The sequence below is a fragment of the Monodon monoceros genome, unplaced genomic scaffold (genome assembly GCF_005190385.1).
Source record: "Monodon monoceros isolate NGI ecotype Baffin Bay Population unplaced genomic scaffold, NGI_Narwhal_1 Super_Scaffold_9, whole genome shotgun sequence".
In the NCBI taxonomy this organism is placed as follows: Eukaryota; Metazoa; Chordata; class Mammalia; order Artiodactyla; family Monodontidae; genus Monodon; species Monodon monoceros.
In genome coordinates, this window is record NW_021703786.1 from 17,465,585 (window position 1) to 17,492,262 (window position 26,678).

Sequence of the window (26,678 nt, forward strand, 5' to 3'; positions counted from 1 at the left end):
CCCACCTCCCCCCACCGCCCCCAGTCAGGGTCTTGGCGGGTGCCACCCTGAAAAACCAAGCCAGAATCAAAAATACATTTGCAAGAAAGTGGGAAACTTTATTGAATTAGCTTTTCTTTTTAGTAGAGAAGCTGAGGAATCAGAGGAGGCAGGTCAGGGGGAAGAGAAAGCAGACCCAGAGAGAAGGGCGGGAAGTGGCTGCCCTTGGGAGGGTGCGGGCTGAGAGCGGAGTGGCCGAGCCTCGGGTCCTGCAGTCCCTCCTTTGCTCCTGCAGGGAACCGTCAGCTCTCTCCTCTGGGCACTGAAGACAGAGCGAGGGGCTGCCCGGCAGATTTAAGGCCTATTTTTTTCTGAAACGCGGCGAGTGGAGGTGGTGCCGCTAGTAGAGATGGTGCTGCCTTGGCTGCTGATGGTTCCTGGGCAATGGAAGAGGCAAAAGAACTTCAGGCTGGAGAAGACCCAACTCAGGCCAGCTCAGGCCCCCCAGGAGGGCCCCAAACCCCTAGTCAGTCTGGTGGCGTGGTGGGTAGTTGATGGGGACTCTGTGTTATTGTCTGGGGGACTGCCTCCATGACAGCCCCGTCTGTGGGGCTGTGGGGACAGAGCCACCTATTTTGAAAGGAAAACAGAGGAGCAGGTGACCACTTCTGCTCCAGTACCATTCCCCGCTCCCTACACTGGGGAACCCAGCGCTGCCGCCCAGCCCGCCCACAGGGCCGTAAGCAGGAGTCTCATCACCTCTCCCACTAGGTTATTTCCTTACCTCCTTTGGGGAAGCCGGGAAGCCTGGGAGAAAGGAGAGAGGCAGCCATGAGCGGAAGGCAACTGAGGACAGCCGCCTACCTGTCCTCAGATGGAGTCTCTCAGATCATCACTTTGAGCCCCTGCGTTGGGCTCTTTTCCCAGCTGTGCCCCCAGCCCACAGAGCAGCAGCGTCAGGCGACTCCCAGGCCTGTGCTGTCTGTCTGTGAAGCCTCAGGAGGAGATAATAGGCATTCGCTGGGTGTTTTGTCCTCCTTGTGCTGCACTCGACCCCTCCCCTCCCTTGATCCCACAAGGATGGCCTGAGCCCCACAGATAGTCTGAAGGCAGTTAAATCTCTATTTTAACAGCTCTGCTGGGCTGCCCTGAATCCAAGCTAACACTTTTCCAATATGAGATATCTTCTCCATAGTCCCTAGTCCTGCCAGTCTAACCTGGAGGCCCAAATTAAAAAGTTAACGGAAATGCCCCTACGGTCTGATGCCAGAAGACAAGAAGGAAGCGCTGGTCCTGGATCCTGGTCCAGGCTGTTGAAGCTCAGACAGGTGTCCTTTCCTCCCAGACACAAGGGCCTGACAGCCCAGGGTCCTGCAGTCAATTTCCCACATGACCTACTTGGCGTCCTGGCCCTCCAGCAGGCTGCGGTAGGTGGCGATCTCCTGCTCCAGCCGCGCCTTGATGTCCAGCAGCATCTTGTACTCCTGGCTCTGGCACTCCATCTCACTGCGGAGCTCGCTCAGCTGGGCCTCGATGCTGCTGATGAAGCCCTGGATCTGCTGCAGCTGCAGGGCGTAGCGGCACTCGGTCTCCGCCAGCGTGCTCTCCAGCCCGGCTTTCTGGTGGGGCAGCAGAGGAGAAGGTCAGAGGGGAGCCGGGCCAGGGGGAGGGGCCTAGAGGGGGCAGCCGCTGGGCAGGGGCAGCAGGTGTACCATGCTCAGCTGGGACTGCAGCTCAATCTCCAGACCCTGGAGCGTACGCCTGAGCTCCGTGATCTCCGTCTTACTGGTCTGGATAATGGCAGTGCTGGAAGACACCTCCTTGGTCAGCTCTTCACTCTGGAATTCAAGCAGGACCAAGGTGATGGAAGAGCCCATCTGGAGGGCCCGAGCACCCCCCGGCTCAGCGAGGTTAGAGGGCCAGCTACCTTGCTGTTGAACCATTCCTCGGCATCCCGGCGGTTCTTCTCCGCCATGGCCTCGTACTGCTCCCTCATCTCTGCCAGCACGCGGCTTAGGTCAATGCCTGGGGTGGCGTCCATCTCCACATTGACCTGGCCGACCACCTGGTTTCTGAGCTCCTTCATCTCCTGTAGGGATGGAAAAGGAAGATGCATGAAGCTCCTCAGCCTGGCCCTCCTCGGCTCTGAATGCTACTGGAATGTTCTGGAAAGTGCTTCCAGGTCCCACAGTGGAGGGCTGAGCCTGGCAGCGGCAGAGGGCTTCCCTCATCACTGAAGGTGATTCAGCCATGGCAAGCACAGCCCACCTCTCACCTCCTCGTGGTTTTTCTTCAGGTAGGCCAGCTCCTCGTTCAGGCTCTCGATCTGCATCTCCAGGTCGGCCTTCATCAGGGTCAGTTCGTCCAGCACCCTGCGTAGGCCGTTGATGTCGGCCTCCACGCTCTGGCGCAGGGCCAGCTCGTTCTCATACCTAAAGGATTTTTAAATTGAAAAAACAACATAGAGGGCTTCCCTGGTGGCGCGGTAGTTGAGAGTCCGCCTGCCGATGCAGGGGACACGGGTTTGTGCCCTGGTCCGGGAAGATCCCACATGCCGCGGAGCAGCTGGACCCGTGAGCCATGGCCGCTGAGCCTGCGCGTCCGGAGCCTGTGCTCCGCAACGGGAGAGGCCACAGCAGTGAGAGCCCGTGTACCGCGAAAAAAAAAAAAAAAACCACGTAGAAATGGTATTAGGAGTTTGGGTTTTTGAGCACAAGTCACTCATTCCCCTTACTTAGCCCTGCAATAAACTTTTCTCTGCTCCAATAAAAAAAGGAAGGAAGGAAGGCAGGGAGGGAGGGAGGAAGGAAGGAAGGAAGGAAGAAATGGTATGAGACACTCCACTACCCCTGCATTGGACTCTGCTACTTCCGCAAGACCTTCACTCCTGGGATGCTCTGGTTACATTGTTCAGAGGAGCATTTGTCTAAAACTATAACTGCTGGGAAAGGGGAATGAGGGAAATAAACTCACTTGAGCCTGAAGTCGTCGGCAGCCAGCCTGGAGTTGTCAATCTCCAGAATGATCCGGTTGTTGTCAATGGTGGCCGCCAAGATCTGCAAAATACAGAAGGTAACCAACCGCTGGAGGGTCCACAAGCTTGGGGAGCAGGACTGAGAAAACACGGGCAGGACGGGTGGCCATGAGACTCTGCCTCTTCTCTGCCCCTGCGAGCTGGGACAGGGCACTTCTCTCTGGGCCTCAGTTCCTCTTCTGTAAAGTGAGAGACAGGACGACGGGTCCCCTTGGTTTGTTCTGTCACTCCATCATTCTATGTCTGGTCATGGTGGGAAAGATCGGGATGTACATTTCAGGGGAACGACCCCACCAAGAACATCTGTGGTTAGTCACATCTCTGCAGCGTCAGACTGGCAACCTCTCGTGACCGCTGTCTTGAGGGCCTTTCTTCTCCTTAAGATCAGGACAGAATCAGCCTGGCCCCCCACAGTTCATAATAACATCACCGGAGCTGGCCTCCCCTCTGAGCAGGGTGGAATTCCAACAAATATTCCCATCCATTTGAATTTCTCTTCTAAACTTTTGTTAGACATTTAAACCAAAGCATTTAGAATCCACCCCACATAGCTGGGACTCAGCCCAGGCAGATGGATTTCTGTTCCAACAAGCTGACATCACAAGGTGATGGACAGGCCTTAACGGAGAGAATCTCAGCTTAGCACTGCCTAAGCCTCTGCCTGCATCTCCCCTACCTGGTCGCTGCCAATTGAGAATGCCAGTTTAAAGGAGGCCCCTAGAAAATAGTGTTCCCAAACCAATGAATGAACATGCATTCCTTTCTCTGTTGGTTTTAGCCATTCTTAGTGGCTTTGAAAACTTCCAAGTAACCCAGCACAGCTTCCAAATGACCCAGTGGGTTAGGATTATAGAGATCAAGTCAGTAATAACATATCTAGAAAGCAGCAAAAAATGTTGGCATGAGTAAGAACAATAAAAATGAATAATGGGAGAGAACGCGTAGCCTGAGAAAACCCATCAGGAAAAGAGATGCAGTAAAAGACTAGATTTTCCCCCAGAGAAAGGGTAAGAATTCTGCCCACACTGCATCTTCTGGTCCCTGGGGACCCTGCTTTTCCTGGCCATTGCGTCTCTGCCCTGCTCAGAGGCACCCTCCTCGACCTGCAAGGACTCACCTTGTCCCGGAGGTCCTCGATGGTCTTGAAGTAGGAGCTGTAGTCCTGCTCCGGGCTGGTTGGGCTCTTCTTCAGATGCCAGTCGCGGATCTTCACCTCCAGGTCAGCGTTGGCCTCCTCCAGGGTGTGCACCTTCTCCAGGTAGGAGGCCAGGCGGCTGTTGAGGTTCTGCATGGTGATCTTCTCGTTGCCAGAGAGGAGGCCGCCATCGCCACCACTGAGGCTGACGCCAAGGCCACCACCATATCCTCCACCGAAGTCACCAAAGCCACCACCAAAACACCCACCAAAGCTGCCACCTCCAAGGCCACCTCCAAAGCCTCCACCCAAACCACTACCAGCCCCTCCACCAAAGCCGCAGCTTATGCCACCCCCAAAGCCCCCAGCTGATCCCCCAGAGCAAAACCGGGTTGAGCCGCTAGAGATACTGCGACCTCCTCCCAGCTTGCAGGAGCCACCCCCATAGCTAGCGGAGGAATTCTGCAGGAAACAGCTCATGGTGAGAGCGAGATGGGCAGAGAGCGCTGGTGCGGTAGGATCTTGGCTTGGCCTGGCTGAGGACTGTGGCTCTTCCCCAGAGTGGATGCCTTTTATACACCTTCCAGGGGGTTGGACGGTTGCCCCATCTTCTCTCCTCCCTTCCCCACCCTCTGACTGGTGCCAACTGCACGTCTGTTTCCCACAAGCTCATTACCTCTGTTCTCCAGGGTGGGTTGTGCCATGGGGGGAGGGGGCATTTTTTTTTTCTTAATCCTTAACAAAAGTGATGATTCAGAGGGAACAGTGTTCTGCTTGAGACTACCCTTTGAAAACTGAATTCTGTCTCACCTCTCCACTTAGGGAACTCACTCCCATCGGCCCCACCCAATGTTAGAACCGGGACTGAGCTGCACCAGTCTGCCAGGGAGCCTCTGCAGAGGAAGGGTGGCTGCAAAGTGGCCCCGTGTTGTCACTTCAGCCCTCTGCCTCCCTTCTTCCTGTTTCTAAAAGGTCTGACTGGAATGTTCTGCGTCTTTCTCAGCATTTCATCTACTCCAGCGCTCCCAGCAACAATGACGAGCTTTGCTTGGTCCTGTAGAATCAACAATCTTGAAGGCTTTTAGGCTGAGAAAAAAATGGCTCCAAGACCATCAGGTAAAGTCGTGGCGGCGAGGGACCTTAGGGACCGTCCAACACAGTCTCCTCAGCTGGGGAAACTGAGGCATAGAAAGAGCAAGTGGCCCTGCACATTATAATAGCTAACACCCTGAGATCCCTCACCATATGCGGGCACTGGGCTAAGAAATCTATATTGACTGCCTCATTTAATCTTTGCAACAGCCCAATAAGGTGAGTACTCCTATTATCCCCATTTTACACAGGAGGAAACTGAGCCTCAAGGGCAGAGTCAGGACTGAAACCCAAGTCTGGTCCTGTCTACACTAGGCTCAATTTTTTAGGCATTTTTTCCTACAGTAAAATGGACAAACCATAAGCATCCAGCTTAATGCATTTTTACCCACGTATGAAAATTTAAGCATGTGTTTACTTGTGTAACCACCACCCAGAACATTTCTAGCATCCCATAAAGCTCATTGCACCTTTTCCCAGTCAATCGCCCCCCATACACCCCGTGCCCCTAACATACCCATAATTCCAACTCTGTCACCATAGATCAATTCGGATGTTCTCAGTCACGGGCTATTTTGCTCCCCAAGGGACATTTGATAGTGTCTGGAGACATTCTGGTTGTCACAACTGGGGGATGCTACTGGGATCTGGAGGATAGACACCAGAGATGCGGCTAAATATCCTACTTTGCACGGGACAGCCCCTGCCCCAAAGAATTCTCCAGCCCAGAAGGTCAGTAGTGTCGAGGTCAAAAAGCCCTAGGTCAGCCTGGCCCATGGGTTTAATTACTCCATTATAGCAGCCACAGAGCCATAGCCACGTCCAGAAAGGAAGTCTTTCTAGCCCCCCAACCACGTGACACCTGCCTCAGCTTGTGAGTGTTTGACCAAGAGGCCACACAGAGGATGTGGCCCAGAGCCTGGGGCCAGGGCCTCTGCCGACGAGCCTGGGATGTGACTGAAACTCAGGGTCTGCTTAGGAAGCCAGCGGAGGAGGCCTCACCACTCAGGCTGAAAGAAGAAAGAAACGGGCCTTGAGCTGGCCTCTCAGAAGCCCGGGAGAGAAGGAGAGGTTCCAGGGCTGCGAGTGCAGGACTCTGGACTTGGGCTCAAAGCCTCTACTCACCAAGGGGGCCAAGGTTGCCGTGAATGGCCTCCAGGGAGCTGCCCGCCCACAGCAGCCTGAGGGGCTGGGTGGGATAGGCCAGGAGCTGGAGTGAGATGACACAGGCTTGAGGTTGTCCTGGAAGCCCCTTCGCTGATTCAGCAAGACCAGAAACGAGGGCTCGGAGTCAGGGCTTTCTTGGCCTCTGTTTTCTATGGGTAGGGAAGTGGGCCTGCATCTCCCCCAGTGGGTGTCAGTGCCAGGGAGAGAGCCAGGCCGGGCTGCGGTGCTCTAAGACCACGGGGAGGCCAGGGGCTCAGGCTGACCCCGGACCCTGCCCTGCCCTCCTGCCCAAACTGATGGCTCAGCTCTCTCTCTCTGAAAACGTGTGATTCAGCCCAAAGCAGGAGCCCTCCAAGAAGGTAATTAATGGAACCTGCCAGACCTGGAATGACAATCCTCCTGGGGCTGAAGAGCAAGTTTAGCCAACGCCTCTTAGAGGAACAATAACCACAGATCCTCCAAAGCCCCACGGTGGCCGGGACATGCCTCCCTCACGGGGTCAGGGCACGGCCCCTCTGCACCCGTCCCAAGCAGGGTATGTGATACCTCGGCATGGGAATGCCTTCCTCTGGCTCAAAGTGAACCCCAGGGCCCATGGGGCAGGGGGACACATGCCAGTGCTACTGAAGGGAGCTAGGTAGAGACCCATCCTGGGGACCCCATCTCTCCTCTCCCAGCCCTTGTCCAAACGGGGCAGGACAGAGTGCTGGGGCTGAGGCACTGCCCACACGTCCAAAGCTTCCTTCTTTGCGTTCTGGCAAAATCACCTGTGCTATAACGTTTCCAGGGAAGGGGAGGGAAAGCCCCATTATGAGTGACCCCTGCAGAGGAAGCTGAGCTTAACAGGTTGTCACGCAACAACAGGAGAGGGGTTTTATTCGCCCCATTTTATAGATGAGGCAGCTGAGGTTCAGGGAAGATAAGTCACTCGTCCAAGGTCACCATAAACTGGCATCTGGCTCTCTCTACCCCACCAGTTGGTGTCTTGGAGCCTTGCTGCAAACTCGGTGTCTGATCTCTGAGGGTTCCATTCTGTATGTGTTAAAAGATAATAAAATACCACTAGCTAACATTTGTGAATGCTGTGTGAGACACTCTACATGCATGTAGAGTGGTCCTTGAAACAACTCTGCTATTGTTATTGTATCCTTTTTCCAGATGAGGAAACGAAGGCCCAGAGAGGTTAACTACATCGCCCAAACTTGAGTATGTCAGAGCCAAGATTCAAACCTCTGGCTCTAGGGTCCGCGCCCTTAACAACTGCCTGGTCAATCCCTTTCAGGCTAGTGTTAGCACTGTCCCATTCAGAGGGCCTTCTCTCTTGTCCTCTCCATTCTCAGGCCTCCTGTCACCCAAGACCCAGCTGGTGGATGGGCCTGCATCCCACAGTGGTTAGGCCTGTGCAGCTGTTGGTCTGATGGTCAGCCTGTCTGGCCTCATGTGAGCTCCAAAGCTCGGGGGCTCAATGCAAAATGTCAAAGCCTAAATTGTCCTAGGAAATTCCCCGTCCAACTCCTTCATTTCACACGTGGGAAACACTGAGACCCAGAAGGCCAAGGCCCAGCGCAGCGGGAAGGGAAGAGTTTTGCATGGATCTCTAGCTCTACCACTGATTCGCTGTACACATGGTGTACATATGGGGGTACATATGGTGATTCATTGTGGGCCTTACGTTGAAATGGCTTCTAAGTTTCCTTCAGCAAAGCCCTCTGAGGCTCTAGTTCTCAAAAATTTATCCAGAGTCACCAGATTTTTCATCTGCAAAGTTGAGGCCTAGACCTCATCCCCCAGCTCCTAACCCAGCATTCCTTGCTTGAATCTTGGATCAGGCTCCTCCCTCCTTCCCTCTCTCCCTGGACAACAGGGGGCCTGGAGCCCAGGCTGGCTGACCGCCTCCCAAAGGGTCCTAAGGCTCCCTCACAGGGGAGGGGTCTCTTGTGAAAGGCAGACCCACCCCAGACGGTGGACCCGGGCCCTCTGTCAGCCCTCCACCCTCAGAGACACCTGCTTGACACAGCAATCCCCAGGAGCCTTCTCCAGACTGGCCTCAGGGCTTCACGTTTCTACATAATCAGCTTTCTAAAATCCCTTTTATACCACCAGGGTTCCCCAGAAACGCCAGCAAAGGCTTTGAATTAGGTGGACCTGTTTCAACCCTACTTCTGCCACAGACTGGCTGTGTGACCTTGGGAAAGTTACTCAACCTTTCAGTGCCTCGGTGACTGCAACTGTAAAATAGGCATTAGAGGAGTTAGTATTTGAGAAGCACCTGACCCACAGGAGCTCCCGGCAGGCGGAAGGTTACTCTTCCCTCCCTGTTACAAGTGAGGAAATGCGAGCTTCTCGTTGTTAGATGACCCGGCGGAGAATTCTTCTGGGCCTCCTCCATCCAGTGCCAGCCCATTGCTTTGCCTCCCTCTCTGGTTTCTGCAGCCAGCACGGCACCCACAGCAACCAGACATGTGACACTTGGTGGCATTCCTGTCTTATTTCCCCCACTCAGTCTTACATTTCCTGAAGATAAGGGCTTTGTCCTCCAAATACTGCTCCTGGCACAGGGGAGCTCTGGCTAACCGTCCAAGAAGCTGTTTCAGAGACACGCTGTCTGCTGGCTTTAGGTGAGAAGGAATATCTAGCAGGAATGGTATCGAGTGGGGTCACCCCAGCTGCAGATCTCATGGGAAAAGCTGCCACCTCCTTATTTCCCCTCGTGTCGCCAGCTGCCCACGGAGGGACCCCCATGTGGGCACGTACCCAAGACATGAGCGAATGTCCAGAGCCATGTCTAAGGCAAGAAAGAGCAAAAGAGGAGAAAGTTCGTGCGTTCGTGTGACAGCTGTTTATTGAGCTACTCCTCTGAGGACTCGGCTGTGCAGGGAGCAGACACAGCCCCTGCTGTCCCAGGCCAGGCTCCCTTCTGAGGTCCCAGGACGCAGAGCAGCCCATAGACAACCTCGAGATCAGCTCGTCCAGTCAGACACCTCCATTTAAAGATGTGGAAACTGAGACCCGGAGGAGAACAGGGACCAAAGTCCTCAGGGAGAGAGGGGTGGGCACGCCCCACGCCTGCTCTGGGAAAGCCAGCCTGAACACAGCACACACCGCGGGGCCCTAATCCTTAGTCCCAAAGCTGCCCTCTCTGTGGGGAAGAGAGAGGCCTGCTGCCTGCTTCCCGGATTGGCTGGAAACCCAGCCCCACCTCCATCCAGGGGCAGGAAGTGGGCTGTCTCTGCCCCCGAAGATGATTTAAGGGCTCAGCCAGGCATGAGCTATCCCTAGGTGTGGGCTTCTCACTCCACGGTCAGACAGGGGACGGGACTTGGCAAGTTCCAAGGGCTTCTCTGATAGCCTGTCCCTGAATCCCAGCAGAGCAGGAATGGGAACTCAGGGGAGATAGAAGCAGCCTCCCCTTCCCACCCCCACAGCTCAGGGTCTGGCCCGGAGAGAAGGCTCACTGGATGAGGGCTGAGCCCCCATGCCACCCTGCGCCTTTGCAGACGTGGTTATTTCTGCAAGCAAAGAAGACTCTTCAGTGGCTGTTTAGAAGGCCTGAGACCTCTCAACAGAGGCCCGGAAGTCGGCGAGGCACGAGCAGCAGCCTGGCCGCAGTGGGGTCGGAGAGTTCCCAAAAGGAGCCTGGCTGAGCCCAGGATGTTGGGGACGTGGAACCTGGTGCTCTGGGCTTGAACCACAGCGTGAGAGACCAAGGTGGCATGTGACGACAATCTTTCTGACTGTAATGGCTGTGTGACACTTGAACAGGATGCCCCTAGAGGTTAAGAAATGGGTTTCAGACCATCACACCCTCTAAGGAAGGTGTTGTCAGCTTCTGTCACCCTTATGGCATCCAGGGAAAAAGCAAAGGTCTGGAATCAGAGAGACCGTCCCAAACCCAGTTTCACTATTTCCTAGTTTATGGCTTCATTCAAGTGACTGAGCTTCCCTGGCCCTCTGTTTCCTCTTCTGACAACTGCCTCTGAAGTCTGACCCCACAGCTTCAAAAGCTGTCTGGAGAATAAATGAGATGCCATCCATTGAATGCCCTGCCCAGAGCCTGGCAGTGTGCTGACACTTAATAAATTCCGTTTCCTTCCTCCGGCCCCAGGGAAATCGGGCCTCAAAGTGTGTACTCAGGAGACACATTCTAGATTAAATCTCCCCCAGAAAGAACAGATGCCACCTTCTCTCCAGCCACGGCTGCTGGGTGAGGAGTTGTACCCAGCGAGACCTACGGGCTCCCTCTCAGAGGGCCTGGCCCTCCTCCCAAGTGATCTGATTCTAAGGAGAACCGCGGCACCTCCTACCTGCTCTTCCCAGCAGAACAAAGAAACCGGTTCTCCCTCTCCCCACAATCCTCGCCCGAGCCCAGCCCAGCCATGGCACCCAGAGTTCTCCACTTCCTCATTCCCTGCCCTCTATCAGGAGCTACGAATCCCAAAGGAAAACAGCCCCAAACCAGAAGCGACAAATCAGGTGTGCGTGGATACCGCTGCTGTAATGAGCCCTCAGGTGGAGACTGGTGACTGGAGAGCAGGAGCAGGATTTAGACAGAGAAGGGCAAGTAGGGGTTGGTGTTGCTTTGGACTTAAGCTTGGAGAAATCAGGGAGGACTTCCTGGAGCTGGTGTTTTTCCCTCTGGGCACTTTCAGTGCTTTGTGAGGAGATGACAGCTTCGCGGGGGATGGGGGCCAGCTTTGCAGGGGGGCAGAGAGGGGAACTGGCTCAGCCGCTCTGGAGGTCAGGTGTGCCTGGCTGGGAAAGAGGGGAGGTTCAGGGGTACATATGGTGAGGGCCAGAAGCAAGGAGGAAGGTCCTGTCAATGAGCTGTGAAGAACCAGGGCCTGGGGTCCCAGAGCAAGCCCTGGTCTTGGAGTCATACAGGTGTGGGGCCCAGCCCCAGCCCTGCTGCTTACTACCCATCCACGAGGCCTCTGGGCAAGTCATCAGCCTGACCTCCTCATCTGTAAACTTCTCTAAGTTCCTTCATCTCTAAGATGGAATAATAAATCCTGACCACCGGCAGTTGGTTAAGTGAGACCCATAGGTGGGTGCGCCTAGCACAGTGCCAACCACAGAGTGGTGAACCAGAGCCATCGATTCAGTCAACCATCCAACAAGTGATTAGCCCATGTGTCCAGCCCTGTGCTAAGGACAACACACTGCTCTAAGGAACCCCGCCTCCTGCTTCTGTGATCACTAAATGGGGTAAGCAAGACAGCAAGTCATCTGAGCCACCTGATTTGTCCCAGGCGCCCCAGGTAACCCAAAGAGTGACCGCGCAGGGACGAGTTCAAAGTCAGGAGGAGATGGCAGCGTGTGGGCCCTGGGCTTCCTCAGAGGCCACCAACAAGAAAAACTGGACATACTCCCAAGAGATACTTGCAAAAGGAAAAGCAATTCTTTATTGCATGGACATGGTACAAACCATGAGCTGGTTACACAATACAGCTGCTTCTTGCACCTCCCTGCTGTAAGGGAGGTGGGAAAGCTGAAGCGGGGTCTGGGAAAGCATGTGAAGCACCCAACTAGGAGATGAGGGACCCCTTGAGCTGGACCCTCTGAAGGCAGTGCCTGGAGTTTGCTTTTCTTTTTTTTTTTTCTTTATTTATTATTATTATTATTATTTGGCTGTGTTGGGTCTTCATTGCTGCTCGCGGGCTTTCTCTAGTTGCGGCGAGTGGGCGGCTGCTCTTGGTTGCAGTGCGAGGGCTTCTCATTGCAGTGGCTTCTCTTGTTGCGGAGCACAGGCTCTAGGCGCACAGGCTTTGGTAGTTGTGGCTCGTGGGCTCTAGGGCGCAGGCTCAGTAGTTGTGGCTCGCGGGCTTAGTTGCTCCACGGCATGTGGGATCTTCCTGGACCAGGGCTCGAACCCGTGTCCCCTGCACTGGCAGGTGGATTGTTAACCACTGTGCCACCAGGGAAGCCCGAGTTTGCTTTTCTGGTCCCTCCGGCCAGCTGTCCACTCAGCCTGGGGAGGGTGGGGATGACGGGGGTGTCTCTCCTGCGCTGGGCACTTAGATGTCTCTCTTTTGAGAAGAAACCAACTTCCCATCCACTGACTCCTCAACGTTGATGAGGACTTTGCCGCTGCCACCACCTCCCAGGGAGGCTGTAGAAAGAAGAGACAAGCTTTAGAGTGGGAGACTCTCCCTGTCCTCCCTCCCAAGGGGCCAGGACCTTGGCTGAGCTCTGGGAGAACTGCATAGCACCCCTGATAATGGCCATTGGCCAATCCTCCCAGAGTTGCCAGGAGGACTGGTGCTGAATCACTCATCAGAGATTGGCGGCGGCAGCGGCAGGTATGCTGTGCAGTGAGCAAGAATGTCAGGGCTTTTAAGCTGTACATAAACAGAAATTAATCATGGGCATCTCACCATAAGTGCATGAAGGTGGGGTGGGTGGGGGGGGAGGCGGGGGAGGGGGAGCCGGGGGAGGCTATACCCTGGACAAAGCTTACTCATCCTGGAAGGTTCTCAGTAAATCTTCAATCCCAATCCTACCAGGGCTGATAGAGGGGTCCCACTGGGGAAGAGGTACCTACTGGAATGGGCATGTCCCCACCCTACTGGGATGCTTGGCCTCTTTCACCTTCCTCCCCATTCCAAGAAGAATTGTGGCTTCAATAGCTTCCCTCTCCCCTCAACTCAGGAAGAGTTAAGTCTCTTGGACCTCTCTGGCGGTTCAGTGGTTAAGTCTCCACACTTCCACTGCAGGGGGCACGGGTTCAATCCCTGGTCGGGGAACTAAGATCCCGCATGCCGCCCAGCGTGGCCAGAAAAAATAAAAGAAGAGTGAAGCCTCTTACCTTCTCTGGTACCAATGCCAGCCATCCTGAAAGAGAGGGGGCAGCAGATGTAAGCAACGGACAAAAACTCAGGTCTGCCTACAGGAGACCCCGGGAGACAGCTAAGCCGTCCTCTCCAGCCCTCACACCACCCTCACTCCCACATCTGACTTCTCGAAAGCCTGGGACATCCTGAGAGCCACCCCCAAGCACACAGATTCTGATCTATGATAACACTCCATCTATTTCATGCTGGAAATGGAACCAGCATTAAATCCAAGACCACGAGCCCAACTGCTATCATTTACAGAAGGTACACAGGTCCAGAGAGGTGACAGGACCTGCCCATGGTAGCGGCCAAAGACTAGAGCGCAGAGTCCAGAACCTCTTACTCCTTGTTCTGTTCTCTTTTCACTGTAGACGCTGCACTTAAGATGACTCTCCCCACTCAACCACAACCGGCCCCTCCCTCGCTGCCCCCTGCACCCGAGCCCCTGCCTGGCGTCCTGGCCCTCCAGCAGGCTGCGGTAGGTGGCGATCTCCTGCTCCAGCCGCGCCTTGATGTCCAGCAGCATCTTGTACTCCTGGCTCTGGCACTCCATCTCACGTCGGAGCTCGCTCAGCTGGGCCTCGATGCTGCTGATGAAGCCCTGGATCTGCTGCAGCTGCAGGGCGTAGCGGCACTCGGTCTCCGCCAGCGTGCTCTCCAGCCCGGCTTTCTGGTGGGGCAGCAGACCAACAGACATCACATCAGGCTAGACAGGAAGCCGCCGAGGGCCTGGGGAGAGAGGCTGAATGGATGGCAAGGAACAGCCCCAAAGGGAGCTCAGGAACACCAAGGCTTACATAGCCACGGAGGGTGGGAGAGGCTGGGGTGGGTGGGGTGGGAGCCAGACCTTGCTGAGTTGGGACTGCAGCTCCATCTCCAGCCCCTGCACCGTGCGTCTCAGGTCTACGATCTCCGTCTTGCTGGTCTGGATCATCTCTGTGTTGGAGGCCACCTCCTTATTCAGCTCCTCTGTCTGTAGGTCATGCACAAGACAAGTGAGCTCCACGGGCCTCCCAGGAGCTCAGGGAGCTGGAGCGGGGCTGGCAGGTCAGGCCCACCTTGCTGAAGAACCAGGCCTCGGCATCCCGGCGGTTCTTCTCCGCCATGGCCTCGTACTGCTCCCTCATCTCCGCCAGCACGCGGGTCAGGTCCACGCCCGGTGCTGCGTCCATCTCCGCGTTGACCTGGCCGGCCAGCTGGTTGCTGAACTCCTTCATCTCCTGCAGGGTGGGTGGGGCCCATTCAGAGACAGAGGGCGGAAGCCAGAGCTGAGTCTGGGGTCCCAGTGCCAAGCCCGGCTCCATCCCTAACTCACCACGTGACGTTGGCTCTGCCCCGTACCCATCCCGGGCCCCTGTTTCCCACTGCACGTGAAGACTTTTGATCGCACGAGCCCCTCAGCACTAAGGGTCCCTCCTCCTCTCTAGGTCCTGCCGAGGGAGGACCTCAAGACAGTAGGGCCTTTGTGTCAGTTCATGAAGCAAATCAGGACAGCAGTACCCACTGGCCACCTGGCCTGGCTATGGATCAGAGGAGACAAGGGGTCTGGGTCGACAGTGCCCCTTCCTCTCCATGGGAACCCCTGTGTTGGGGGGCGTGCATATCTGAACCACGAAGCCCTTCCCCCAACTATGAGGAGGCCCCAGAGGCCCCACTCTGCCTCCCATCAGCCCCAGCCACTGCCTGGCTCTCACTTCCTCGTGGTTCTTCCGGAGGTAGGCCAGCTCCTCGTTCAGGCTCTCAGTCTGCAGCTCCAGGTCGGCTCTGGCCAGGGTCAGCTCGTCCAGCACCCTGCGGAGGCCGTTGATGTCGGCCTCCATGCTCTGGCGCAGGGCCAGCTCGTTCTCATACCTGGAAAGGAAGAGGGAACCCAAGTGAGGAAGGGTGAGGGGTCTGGGCCACTTGAGTTGGGAGAGGGGGCAGAGGGAACATACTTGAGTCTGAAGTCATCCGCAGCTAGCCTGGAGTTGTCAATCTCCAGGCTAACCCGGGAGTTGTCGATGGTGGCCGCCAGGATCTGCAAGATACAGGGAGCTGGTGTCTAGAGGACCCCTCCCTCTTCCCTGCTGCTCTCCCTGCCCTGCACCCCAGGCGGGACCCCTCACTAAACATCTCCCCTCTGACACCAGCAACGGAAGCCTGTAGGGCCCCGGGGCAGAGTCCAGGCCACCACTTGGTCTGCCCCAAGCCACCCTCCTCGTCTCCAGAACATGAAAGACCAAGGAGCCAGGGTTGCAGAGAACCCCCTGTGGAAAGTGCCTGGCCTGGAGAGGGTGCCCTCTTGGGGGTACTCCACCAGCCTCCCCTGTAGACAACTCACGGTCGCCGGCCTCCTGCACACCTTAACACAGCCATGCATCTACAGGACATTCCAGTCAGGGGGAAACTGGGGGGCAGCTGCAGAAACTGGTGCAGGTGAGTGAAGGGTGAGTGAGTGGCTGGGAGAGCCCATACCCAGTTCCAGGTCTCCTAAGGTCCAACAGTGCTTTTGCCACCCAAGACATTCGAAGGGTGAGGCAGGCAGTGCTGGTGTTCTGGACTCCTAGAACCAGAGGTTCATCTCTACACCTCCGTTCTTGCAAAAAACCCAAAGGAACGCTCTAGGCAGAGCCCTGCAGGGTGTGAACACTGCTCTCACCTCGGCCCCTACTGGTCGAGACCAGCGTGCCAGGATCCCCAGCACTGCCAGGTTGAGCAGATGTTTGCGGGCATCCACACCTGGAACGCATTCCCCATGCTCCAAGTTTGCCGAGGTTACACATCATTACCTGGGAAGGCAAGGATTTCCCCCAGGCGGCTGGCACCAGCCACCTGCTCCCCTCTCCCTGACGCCCGAGGACTCACCTTGTCTCGGAGTTCTTCGATGGTCTTGAAGTAGGGGCTGTAGTCGTGCTCCGGGCTGGTTGGGCTCTGCTTCTGGTACCAGTCGCGGATCTTCACCTCCAGGTCAGCGTTGGCCTCCTCCAGGGCGCGCACCTTCTCCAGGTAGGAGGCCAGGCGGTCGTTGAGATTCTGCATGGTGAGCTTCTCGTTGCCAGAGAGGAGGCCGCCACCGCCGAAGTCACCAAAGCCACCACCAAAGCCTCCACCCAAACCACTACCAGCCCCTCCACTGAAGCCACCCCCATAGCCCCCTGCTGACCCCGAGGAGACAAACCTGGCAGAAGAATCTGAGATACTGCGGCTCCCACCTCCCCCATAGAGACTCCTCCCACCAAAGCCTCCTCCCCCAGCCATGAGGGAACCCCCCCAGGTCGAGCCACCCCCAAAGGTGGAGGAAGAAGTCTGCAGAAATGTGGTGCTCATGGCCAGGCAGCAGCCCTGAGCCCTCAGCAGCACAAGCAAAGCTGGCAGGAGGCGTGAGCTGGGCTGAAACCCGAGGTCTGCACCTGTCACCCCCAGCCCCAGGCTCCTTATATACCCCTCCCAGGGTGTTGTGGGGCCATGTCTCCTCCCCCAAAGGGAAGCCAACTCCTTCTGCCTTCCTGACAAACACAGCCACCTGCACACCTCCACGTGGCTGGTTTGGGGTTTTTCTTTTCTTTCTATTTTTTTAATGCAACAAAAGAGATGATTCAGAATGAATGGTGTTTTGCCCCGGGCCATGTTTTTAACACTTGGATTACAGGTTCATCTCTACTCTCCAGGAGAAAACCGAAAGAAGCAAACTCGCATCACGTCTGCCAGGCCTCCGCCTGCACTCTTAGAGGCTCAGGCCAGCTCCACGTTCCGCTGGACTTCTCTGCTGCCCGCAGGTGGCCGGCTCCCTGCTCTCAGTTCGAGAATCCACTTTTCATCGCCGCCCTGTGCAGTCCCTCTCACAGACCCCATGTGCGAGCCTGCAGGCTCTGGGCATTGGCGGGCAGAGGTACACAGAGGAATGCAGGGCCCACAGGGATAGGCTGAGGACAGGAGAGGGATCCTGAGTCAAGTTCCAGCTGAGGTGACCAGAGGGGCCAGCATCTGTCACTTCCCTGATGCTCCAAATGGACCCCTCTCCTCCTCTCCTCTCCCACCCCCAGTTCCCCTCCTTCTTCTCCAGCTCCCCCACACCGGCCCTCAGCCCCATGGCACTGGCATTCTCACAAAAGCCAGCGGGCTCAGGGCTGACAAGAGGCTGATTGATAATCCCACCGCCTGCCAACTACATGTCACTGAACCTTTGCTTGCTCCTGGGACAAGTTGGGGCAAACCTCTGCAGATAAGACGGGAGCAAGTTCCAGAAAGCCCCTGCTTTCTCCAGGGAGAGGCAAGTCGCTGCACAGCGGCGCTAGATTAACCCTGTTTGTCCCATCAAGCACCGTGAAGCTGAGGAGGGATCCGATCCAGAAAGCTGTATGTGCCTGAGCACCGTGAGGGGTGGGGGGATAGAGAGGCCCGCAGGGCAGGCTGGAAGACACCTCGGAGATCTTGAAGGTCGAGGCACCGCTTCAGAGAGCAGGATGCTGAGGCCAAAGAGGGGAGTCCAACACTCAGGAGAGCCCTCTTCTCCGCCGCCAGCTCAGGGGCCCGTGTTCCGGGGATACCTGATACCTGTGGGCAGTGCCACCGGAGGTGTGGCCTGGCCCTCTGGCTTTGGCTACGGGGTTTAGAGAGAGCCAGGGGCGGGGAAGTGAGCAAGACCAGGCTGGAGGGTCAGGAGGAGGACTCCTGGACCACAGCTGCAGCACCGTGAAGCTGACGGAGCTCTGGATTCCCTGGGACCTGGCTTCAAGCCTGGCTCTACCCATCACTGCTTGGAAAACCTTGGACACGGTACCATTCAAGTCTCAGTTTCCTTGTGGCAACGGACACTCTCAGCTCCCACTTACGGGGAAGCCCTGAGGCCCAAGAGCCCCCATCCTGCCTCCTCCTTGCTCCCCGTCTTCTGAGGCACCGGATGGTGGGGTGCATGTCCAATACTTAGGACTCCCAAGTAGCATCACCTGCGGGGACTTTTTTTTTGTCCTTGGGCATCAGATCTGCCCTGTGAGTGACCGTCACAGTCTGCCATATTCTTCCGTAACCAGCACCTACTGGGCAATGCAGGTCATTGTTATTATTGCTCTAATAACAGTAAATTCTTACTTCCACCGCCTCCTTCACAGTTTACAGTGCACTTCTGCATCCATGCCTCCTCTGTTCCTCACAGCTAAGAAGATGATCCCTGCCCCTATTTCAGAAGGAATGAAATTGCAGCTCAGAGAGGGAAGTGATTTGTATAAGTGGCACAGCTAGTAAGAGGGCATCGCCGGGACTCACTGGGTCCTCTGACCGTCCCCCCCCCCACACACTCAAACAGGAGACAGGAAAAGAAGATGTTCCCCTCCCCAGACTCCAGATTCCTGCACCTGAGCTGGGGTAGTGGAGTATTCCTGGTACGTGGGGGTGGGCTTCTCCTCACCCAGCATCACAGTGAGCCAGTCTCTGAGTGCTGGGCCCAGACAGTGAGGTATTGTCTCGTGGATGGGAGGATACTGTCCTTTCCTCTGAAAGAAAAATAATCAAACTCAGATCAGCCATAGCTCATTAAAGCCTCTGCAGACATTACGGCCCCAGCAATTACCCCGGGAAAAATTATGTGGCATCACCCCGGGGTGAGGGAGGGCTGGACCCCAGCCAGCCTCTCTCTGCACCCTGACTCCCCTCCAGCAGCCCCTCAAGGGGGCTTTCCCTACGCTCTCAGGCCCAGGCCAGGCAGCAGCTGCCCCAGTCACAAATCCCTGGTTTCGGTCCAAACAGTTCCTATGAGCTCAAGGCCTGGGTGGCCGGAGCCTATTCACTAGCGCCAGAAGGTGATGGCTGGGCAAGGGTGGAGACCAAGCTCCATTTGGCTCCAGCCCAGACTGCAGACCTGGGCCCTGCCCCAGGCAGCCCGCCCGGGATGCTGTGCCAGTTTCTGTCCTTTGCCCACTGCAGGCAGACAGGCTGTCCCAGAGCCAGCCTTCCCTCCTAGGGATGGGACGATGCAGCCCAGTGGAAAGAGCCTGAGCTGGACTCCACCTCTGGGTGTGACTCAACATCTCCGAGCCAGGTTCCTGACTTAAAATTGGGCCATTTTCCCACTTACATGAGATACTAAGAAGAGTCAAAATCATAGAGACAGAAAGTGTAATGGTGGTTGCCAGGGGTGGGGAGAGAGAATGAGGAGTTATGGTTTAATGGGGACAAAGTTTCCGTTTTACAAGATAGAAAGAGTTATGAGGATGGAGGGTGATGCTTGCACGACATGCTTGCACAACAATGTGGGTGCACAGGACTGCCACAGAACTGTGCACCGAGAAATGTGTAAGATGGTAATGTTTATGTTATGTGTATTTTACCACAATAAAAAAATTTTTAAAAAAAACACACTGGCCCCAGCTACAGGGCCACAGTGAGCATTCAGTGTCACAGGGGGAGTGGGGACCTCCATAGATGTTAGAATCTCCTCTGCTCCCCAGGGAGATGCCAGGGTCAGAGAGAGGGCATACCCTGGGACCTGGAGAATTCCTCATTTCTCATTTATTAGTTACATGGCGTTGAGTAATCAAGCCTCCTCTCTCCGAGCCTCAGTCTACCAATTGGAAAAATGGAAATAACTCTGGCCCAGTCTGACTCACGGGGATGGAGCAAGATGACAGACCGGAAATGCTTGCAAACTGAAGTGGTCAAGATGACCAGCAGGGCTGCCCCCCCCAAATCCCCTCCCCCTTCCTCTCGCTCCCTTTCCTCTATCCCAGCTGCTTCTGTCAACACAGTACCCCTAGTTTCAGCTCCCAGACTGAGACAGAAAAGTGTCCACACACACACACACACACACACACACGCGCGCGCGCACCTGCACACAAAGGAAAGCTTTATTCCTGACACCCAGACCTGAGACCCAGTCACCAGCCCCACCTGTATGGGGCCCAGACCCCGCCTCACAGCCACATTCCAGGGGCCTCTGGGGCACAGAAGAGGGTTTCAGCTGTGACAACAGAGGCTTTCACGAACAGGGGACAAATATCTGGGCACTCCCAGCCTGGGACTGGGGGTGCAGCCAGGCCTCTGGCCTCTAGCTCCAAGGCCTCCTAAGTCAAGTGGGAGAGTGAGTCTGTAGATGCTGACGGCCAGAGCGGAATAACTGGGGACGTGGCAGAAGGGGCTCCTGGCCCAGGGCTGCGGCAGGGGAAGCGGGAAGAGCTGGGCTCGGGGGTCACCAGCCTGTGATTTGGAGTAAGCTAATGAGCCTACCAAGCTTCATGGAAAATGGCGAAAAAAGCACCCCCTTCAGGATGAACACCAGGTATGGCGGGGTCCTGAGCCTCCTTAGCGCAGTGCTGAGCACAGGTGGCAGAGCGTCCATCTGTCCGCCTAGAGACCTTCCGCCTCACTCAGCCCCCTCCCTCACAGGGTCGGCCGCTGTCACAGACAGATCCACGGGGCCTGAACAGACCCACTCAGCCTGAACCTCTCTGCTGGGGGAAGTGGGACATATTTACCTTTAATTGGCCTCTGTTCTTGGCAGCTAAGCTGTAAATCACAGGGACAGGACCATACCAACCCAAGCGCAGAGTTGTACCCGGAAGCTGGGAATTGCATTCCTTTGGGGGCCCGGGACGGGCCCCAGGCAAGCCAGTTTGGGGGTCTCTGTGGGAGGTCTGGGTCACAGCTGGGTCCTATTCCAGGCTCTGAGCCCAGGTGTGGGCTGGTGGGCGTAAGGGGCTAACGCAGGGCTGCCAGGGGATGGATGGAGGTGTCAGTGCATGCGCACACACACCCCACCGAGGGCGCCCTCTCCAGCCCTGTTCTGAGCTGGTGCCCGCCCCCTGACCCCAAAGCCCCAGTTTCTCCTTAAGTTAGGTGGAAAAACCTGTCAGGAGGAACTGCCTCAGGGGATCCCAGTCCTAGGCCTTCACACACAGCAAGACTGGAATGTACAGAGGAAATGGCACAAGCAGTGTCATCCTAGGAGATGGGGTGCAGGGGTGGCACTGTGGGTTAAGAATCAGGAAATGTAATTCTGGTCCTAGCTCTGCCACGTAGTTGCTATGTGGCCTTGCTCAAGTTACTTAACCTCTCTGAGCCTGCTTCCTACTCTATAGGATACAACTCACTACCTTTCAGGGTTGTTTGATTAAATAGCACTTAGTAGGTGCTCAGTAAACATTAATTACAGATACACAAACACAAACCAACCCTAGGGGTGAGTTCAGTGGAAAGAAAACTAAATCTGGAAGCAAAAACCAGTTTCAAATCCCACCTTTGCCATGTGTTAGAACAGTTATATATACAACAACCCACTTCGCCTCTCTGAGCCTTAGTTTATCCCTCTGTAAAATGGGAGCAATGCTTATTAAACATCCTTGTTTTAGGGAACAGGTGAGATACAGGAAGACCTCTGCAAAGGAATTACTGTAACAGCTGGAGTTTGTGAGCACCCTCCCTCCCCTTTCCGGGGAAAGCGTGGACTCTGGTCCAAATGAAACCTAAACAATAAAACCTAAACAGTGCCAAGGCCTGGCCCCCCCCCCCACCATGGGCTGAAATAACAAACTCAACGTCCTTCCTCCCTTGGGCCATAAAGTTTTATTGGAAGATCAGGGGGAGAGCCAGGGATAAGGGTCCCTCCCCTCCCATGCCCCTACCCAGGGGAATCCCTCTGCAGCAGGGTAGGAAGGCCAGGAGGCTGCCAGACTCAGAGGACCTTCGGGGTGGACAGGTTGTTGTAGTAGGCGTCCTGGCCCTCCAGCAGGTTTCGGTAGGTGGCGATCTCCTGCTCCAGCCCGCACTTGATGTCCATTAGGTGCTGGTACTCCTGGTTCTGCCGCTCGGTGTCGGCACGCACATCGCTCAGCTGGGCTTCGACACCACTGATCAGCGCCTGGATCTGCGCCAGCTGGGCTCCAAAGCGAGCCTCCGTTTCGGCCAGCGTGTCTCCCAGGGCAGCTTTCTGAGGGCAGGGAGAGGGAAGGAGACTCAGCAGAGCCTGGTGCCCAGCGACGGCATGGGCCCAGCCACCATCCAGGCTGCCCGAGGCCGCAAGGACACGAGTGTGCATCCCACAGGGCAGAAGGCACATACCATGCTGAGCTGAGACTGCAGCTCGATCTCCAGACCCTGGAGGGTACGCCGCAGGTCGGTGACCTCTGTCTTGCTGATCTGCAGCTGTTCCGTGTGGCCAGCGACCTCCCTGTTCAGCTCCTCGGTCTGCAGTGAGAGGAGGCAGAGGGAGTAAGCGCTGAGGCAGACCCTTGCCTGGGAGCATTAAGCCCACTCTCCTTGCCACCTCCCCAAGGGGCACCTGCCTCCCCCTCCATACCTGGCTGGTGAACCAGGCCTCAGCATCCTTCCGGTTCTTCTCAGCCATGACCTCATATTGGCTTCTCATGTCACTCAGGATCTTGGCTAGGTCGATGCCCGGGGCGGAGTCCACCTCCACGCTGACCTGACCACCCACCTGGCCCTTCAGGACACTGATTTCCTAGAAAGATACAACAGAGATGGGCATGTCAGGGCCCAGAGCCTGCGGGGCCTGAGCCAGGTCACTCCCCCATCCCCCAGGCCATAGGGGTCTGGTTTTCAGGTGCAGACCTAGGAGCCAGCGCTGGGGTACAGATGGGGTCACCACCATCCCCTGCTGGAACCCTTGGGAGCCACATGACACACTCAGGGCCAGGTCAAGGGTGCAGCAGATGTGGCCACGGTCAGAGGATACAGGATAAAGAAAAGTGTCCTCAGCTCTGGGAAGCTGGGCGGGGATGGATGGGAAGCCCAGCTTGAAACCCACCTCCTCGTGATTCTTCTTCAGGTAGGCCAGCTCCTCCTTGAGGTTCTCGATCTGCATCTCCAGGTCGGTCCTGGCCAGGGTCAGCTCGTCCAGCACCCTGCGTAGGCCGTTGATGTCGGCCTCCACGCTCACGCGCAGGGCGTGCTCCGTCTCAAACCTTTTGGAGGAAATAGTTGCTGTCAGGCCAGCATTTCCTCTGCACCTCTGAAGACTTCCCCACCTCCCCTGGGTTCAGGGGCCCATGGGGGATGGGGTGTGCTTCAGACCAGCTGGGGTGGGTGAGAGCAGAGTCCATTCCCCCCACGGCACTGAGCCCCATAAGTGCCTGAGATTGCCCCCCTCCCCTGCCCTGGCTTCTGCAGCCCCCAAGGCACAGACACTCACTTGGTTCGAAAGTCATCTGCAGCCAAACGGGCGTTGTCGATCTGCAGGACTATCTTGGAATTCTCAATGCTGGCACCAAGAATCTGGAAGGCGGAAGGCAGGAGGTTGGCACCAGTTCGTACATGGGCACTGTCCACCCACTTTCTTCCCAGAGGAGAGAGAAGAGCAAAGGAGTCTGCGTGCCTGTGTGCCTCCACCGCCTGGAGACCAAAGCCTCAGCCACCCCAGGCTGCCCATCAGCCTGCTCCCTGGGAGGCCTTGGAATGGGTCCAGGCCCAGGAGCTGGAGCGGGAGAAACTACCGCCAGGGAGGCTGAGCCAGGGGGAAATGGGAAGGGCAGGGAGGTAAGCCTGGGGGGAAAAGTCTCCACGACCTGCACCCAGGAAAACTATAAATGCTCATAGGGAGGCAACTTCTAGTGATCCGCAAACCAGATGCAGGGAGCACAGGGGCGGGCTGTGGTCTGACCTGTGGTCTGACCCCCACTCAAAGCACCTTCTGCCTTCGGGGAAGGGAAAGCGCTCTGTCGAGCATCTATTATGTGCTGACACTTTGTGCCTCCTCTTTGAGGCAAAGTGTATTCCCTTGTGTAGGTCACAGTTTATAAAGTTTGAAAGCACTATGCTCGTTGTTTACATCTCTAGCTCTCCCTCATCTACGGGTCTGGTCTAGGCCCCTGGCACCCAGCACCACGCCAGGCACAGGGTGGGCCCTGGCCTACGCTGCGGGGACTGTGCGTTTGGAGACCCAACGTGTGAGGCTGTTAAATGTCCCACTGGCTTCTGAAACATTTCTTCGGGACCGAGATCCCAGCTCTGAGCTGTTCCCTGTGGGCAGAGACCAAGCCCCACCCTGAAGGACCCTGAGGGCCTCCCAGCAAGAGGCTGTAGCTGGGACTTGGGGTCTCCACCCACACGGCACGGGGCCTCTCCACAGAGGTCTTCACAAGCTCAGCATTCGTCTCTCCTTCACCCAGTCCGGGGACCACAGCATACGTCCCTCCTTGCCCAGGGGCCAGAGTTAGCCTCGCCCATTCTTCCTAGAGCTCCTCTAAGTCCCCAGTGGCCCCCTGGGCGGGGGAGGGGCTTCAGCCTCAGCGTGATGGAAACCAGACCCGCCCGGCGGGAGACAAGGAATGCAGAGGGCCTCACACCGGGGGCAGCAGAAGGCAGGTCTGGCCCGGCGAGAACCAGATTCCTCCCTGGCCAAACTCTTGCATTTCCCTGTTGCACAGCGACTCAGGTCCAGACCTCAGGACAGCGACTCAGGTCCAGACCTCAGGGCAGCCCACAGCGCGCCCCATCTCTTCCCCCTCCTTCCTCCCCCCTTTCCCAGGCCTAGCCGACCGGCGCGCCTTCTTCCTCCCGCCCTCCAGTCCCCCACATTAACCCGCTCCCCCCCACCAGGCCTCCACTTCCTGCCCCGTGGTCCTGCCCCTCCTCACCGGCCGGCTTCCCTCCGCCCCACCCTGCGGGCCCTCCCCCATCCTAACCCTCGCTCCCGCCCCGGCCGGGAGGTGGCTCTGGCGCCCGCCGGCCCCGCCTCGGGCCTCACCCGCCCCGCGGGGCTGGGTATACGCGGCAGGTGCACTTCCCGCGGCCGGGCCGCCTCCCACCTGGTCCCGCAGGGCCTCGATGGTCTTGAAGTAGTGGCTGTAGTCGCGGGCGGGCCCGGGCCCCTGCTTCTGGTACCAGTCGCGGATCTTCACCTCCAAGTCGCCGTTGGCCTCCTCCAGGGCGCGCACCTTCTCCAGGTAGGAGGCCAGGCGGTCGTTGAGGTTCTGCATGGTGAACTTCTCGTTGCCCGCCAGCAGCCCGTCGGAGCCGGCCAGGGCGCCCGCATAGCCGCCGCCGTAGCCCCCGGAGGAGGACGAGGACACGAAGCGGGCGGAGGACACCGACACGCCGCGGCCACCCGAGCCCCCGTGGATGCTGGGCGCGCGGAAGGCGCCTCCCGCCCCGAAGCGCGTGGAGCCGCTGCCCAGACCCCCGAAGGAAGAGGTGGCCGACGACTGGCGATAGCTGTAGGAAGTCATGGCGAAGGAGGACGCGGGCGACACCGGTCGGAGTGGCTGCAGTCGGCAAGAGGAGTGGCAAGGCCCTCACCTGGCGCCTTTTATGCCCGGGGTTGGGCGGGGGAGGGGGGACGGTGTCGGGCGGATTTCTGAGGGCCCAGGAATTTGCAGGCTCCTGAGTGCAAATACGGGCGCTCTCCCCATTGGTCAGTTCCTGGCGGCTCTGCTTCCGACTCTCCCCTCCCTGGGACCAGAGGCTCCTGCCCTCCGGAGAGCTGCCCCACACCAGCCCACTCCGATGCCCAGCCACACACCCCGCTGGCACACTCGTTCGGATCTTCAGCCCCATCACACGTACACTTAGACATCCCCGCAATTCACATGCTGGCCCTCCCCCATTAAGATCACCCAGAGTTTGACACCCCCCAGGAATTACAGTTTTTCTGAGAGTACACGCCGAGACGTCAGCCCCCCACCCCGTGATCCCTCACTCAGAGTCCCCCCATCACATTCTGAGCCCCTTCCTTGTGATCAAAATTAACCCCCCCAAAGTACATTCACCTGATTCCTACGCCCCACTGGGAGTTACAGTCTCTCAGAACCTGCCCCTTGGGGATCACCCACACCCTGACCCCCGCCTCAGTCCCCCACATGAGGTGCTCTGAGGTGCAACTTCCCAGGCCTCCTGAGACAAAGCCGCCCCACCCTGCTGTGGCCATACAAAGCCCCAAGGTGACAATAGGCTCCTGGGAACAGCTGCTGGGAGGGGTTCTGCAGCGGGACTGTAAAAGGCACCTTCAGAATCCCGAGCTCAAGCCAGAGATCCACCTGGGAGCTGAACCCCCGACTCAGTACTCTCACCAACCATCCACCCACGCCCACCCCCAACCAGGACAACCCTCTACCCTCCAACCCCAAAAGCATGCATTCGACACAGACTTACTGAAGTGATGCTGTAGTGAGGCATCTGAGCCTAAGGGAAGTGGGTAACTCGCCCATGAGACTTTTTTTTTTTTTTTTTGCGGTACGCGGGCCCCTCACTGTTGTGGCCTCTCCCGTTGCGGAGCACAGGCTCCGGACGCGCAGGCTCAGCGGCCATGGCTCACGGGCCCAGCCGCTCCGCGGCATGTGGGATCCTCCCGGACCGGGGCACGAACCCACGTCCCCTGCATCGGCAGGTGGACTCTCAACCACTGCGCCACCAGGGAAGCCCCGCCCATGAGACTTTTAGCACCTGCCGCCCAGAGACAGGATGGAATCCCTCCGCCCTTGTGAGCATCTCCAAGGAGGGTGTCAGAGGCTGAATC

At 57.1% G+C, this 26,678-nt stretch overlaps 3 protein-coding genes across 4 annotated transcripts; all 3 read right to left on the minus strand.

Moving 5' to 3' along the window:
• Positions 1–333: 333 nt before the first annotated feature.
• On the minus strand, positions 334–4,628 carry LOC114889071 (keratin, type I cytoskeletal 13-like). 2 transcript variants are annotated; one of them, XM_029211890.1, is made up of 8 exons: positions 4,131–4,628; positions 2,953–3,035; positions 2,255–2,411; positions 1,907–2,068; positions 1,692–1,817; positions 1,378–1,598; positions 764–786; positions 334–398 (listed from the first exon to the last, which is right to left on the minus strand). In XM_029211890.1, exons 1-8 carry the CDS (start codon positions 4,626–4,628, stop codon positions 334–336), a joined length of 1,335 nt encoding a protein of 444 aa, XP_029067723.1. The 2 variants fall into 2 exon arrangements, with proteins under 2 accessions (XP_029067723.1, XP_029067724.1); XM_029211891.1 differs by lacking the exons at positions 334–398; positions 764–786 and having other exon boundaries at positions 1,374–1,598.
• A 7,793-nt stretch (positions 4,629–12,421) lies between these two features.
• Positions 12,422–16,546, minus strand: LOC114889056 (keratin, type I cytoskeletal 15). The gene is made up of 8 exons (XM_029211859.1): positions 16,085–16,546; positions 15,175–15,257; positions 14,935–15,091; positions 14,299–14,460; positions 14,088–14,213; positions 13,690–13,910; positions 13,213–13,238; positions 12,422–12,516 (listed from the first exon to the last, which is right to left on the minus strand). The coding sequence occupies exons 1-8, from the start codon at positions 16,544–16,546 to the stop codon at positions 12,422–12,424; spliced, it is 1,332 nt and encodes a 443-aa protein (XP_029067692.1).
• Positions 16,547–21,748: 5,202 nt separating this feature from the next.
• Positions 21,749–25,442, minus strand: LOC114889653 (keratin, type I cytoskeletal 19). The gene is made up of 6 exons (XM_029213102.1): positions 24,973–25,442; positions 23,358–23,440; positions 22,974–23,130; positions 22,506–22,667; positions 22,268–22,393; positions 21,749–22,136 (listed from the first exon to the last, which is right to left on the minus strand). Exons 1-6 carry the CDS (start codon positions 25,390–25,392, stop codon positions 21,882–21,884), a joined length of 1,203 nt encoding a protein of 400 aa, XP_029068935.1. The 5' UTR covers positions 25,393–25,442; the 3' UTR covers positions 21,749–21,881.
• Between the last annotated feature and the right edge of the window lie 1,236 nt (positions 25,443–26,678).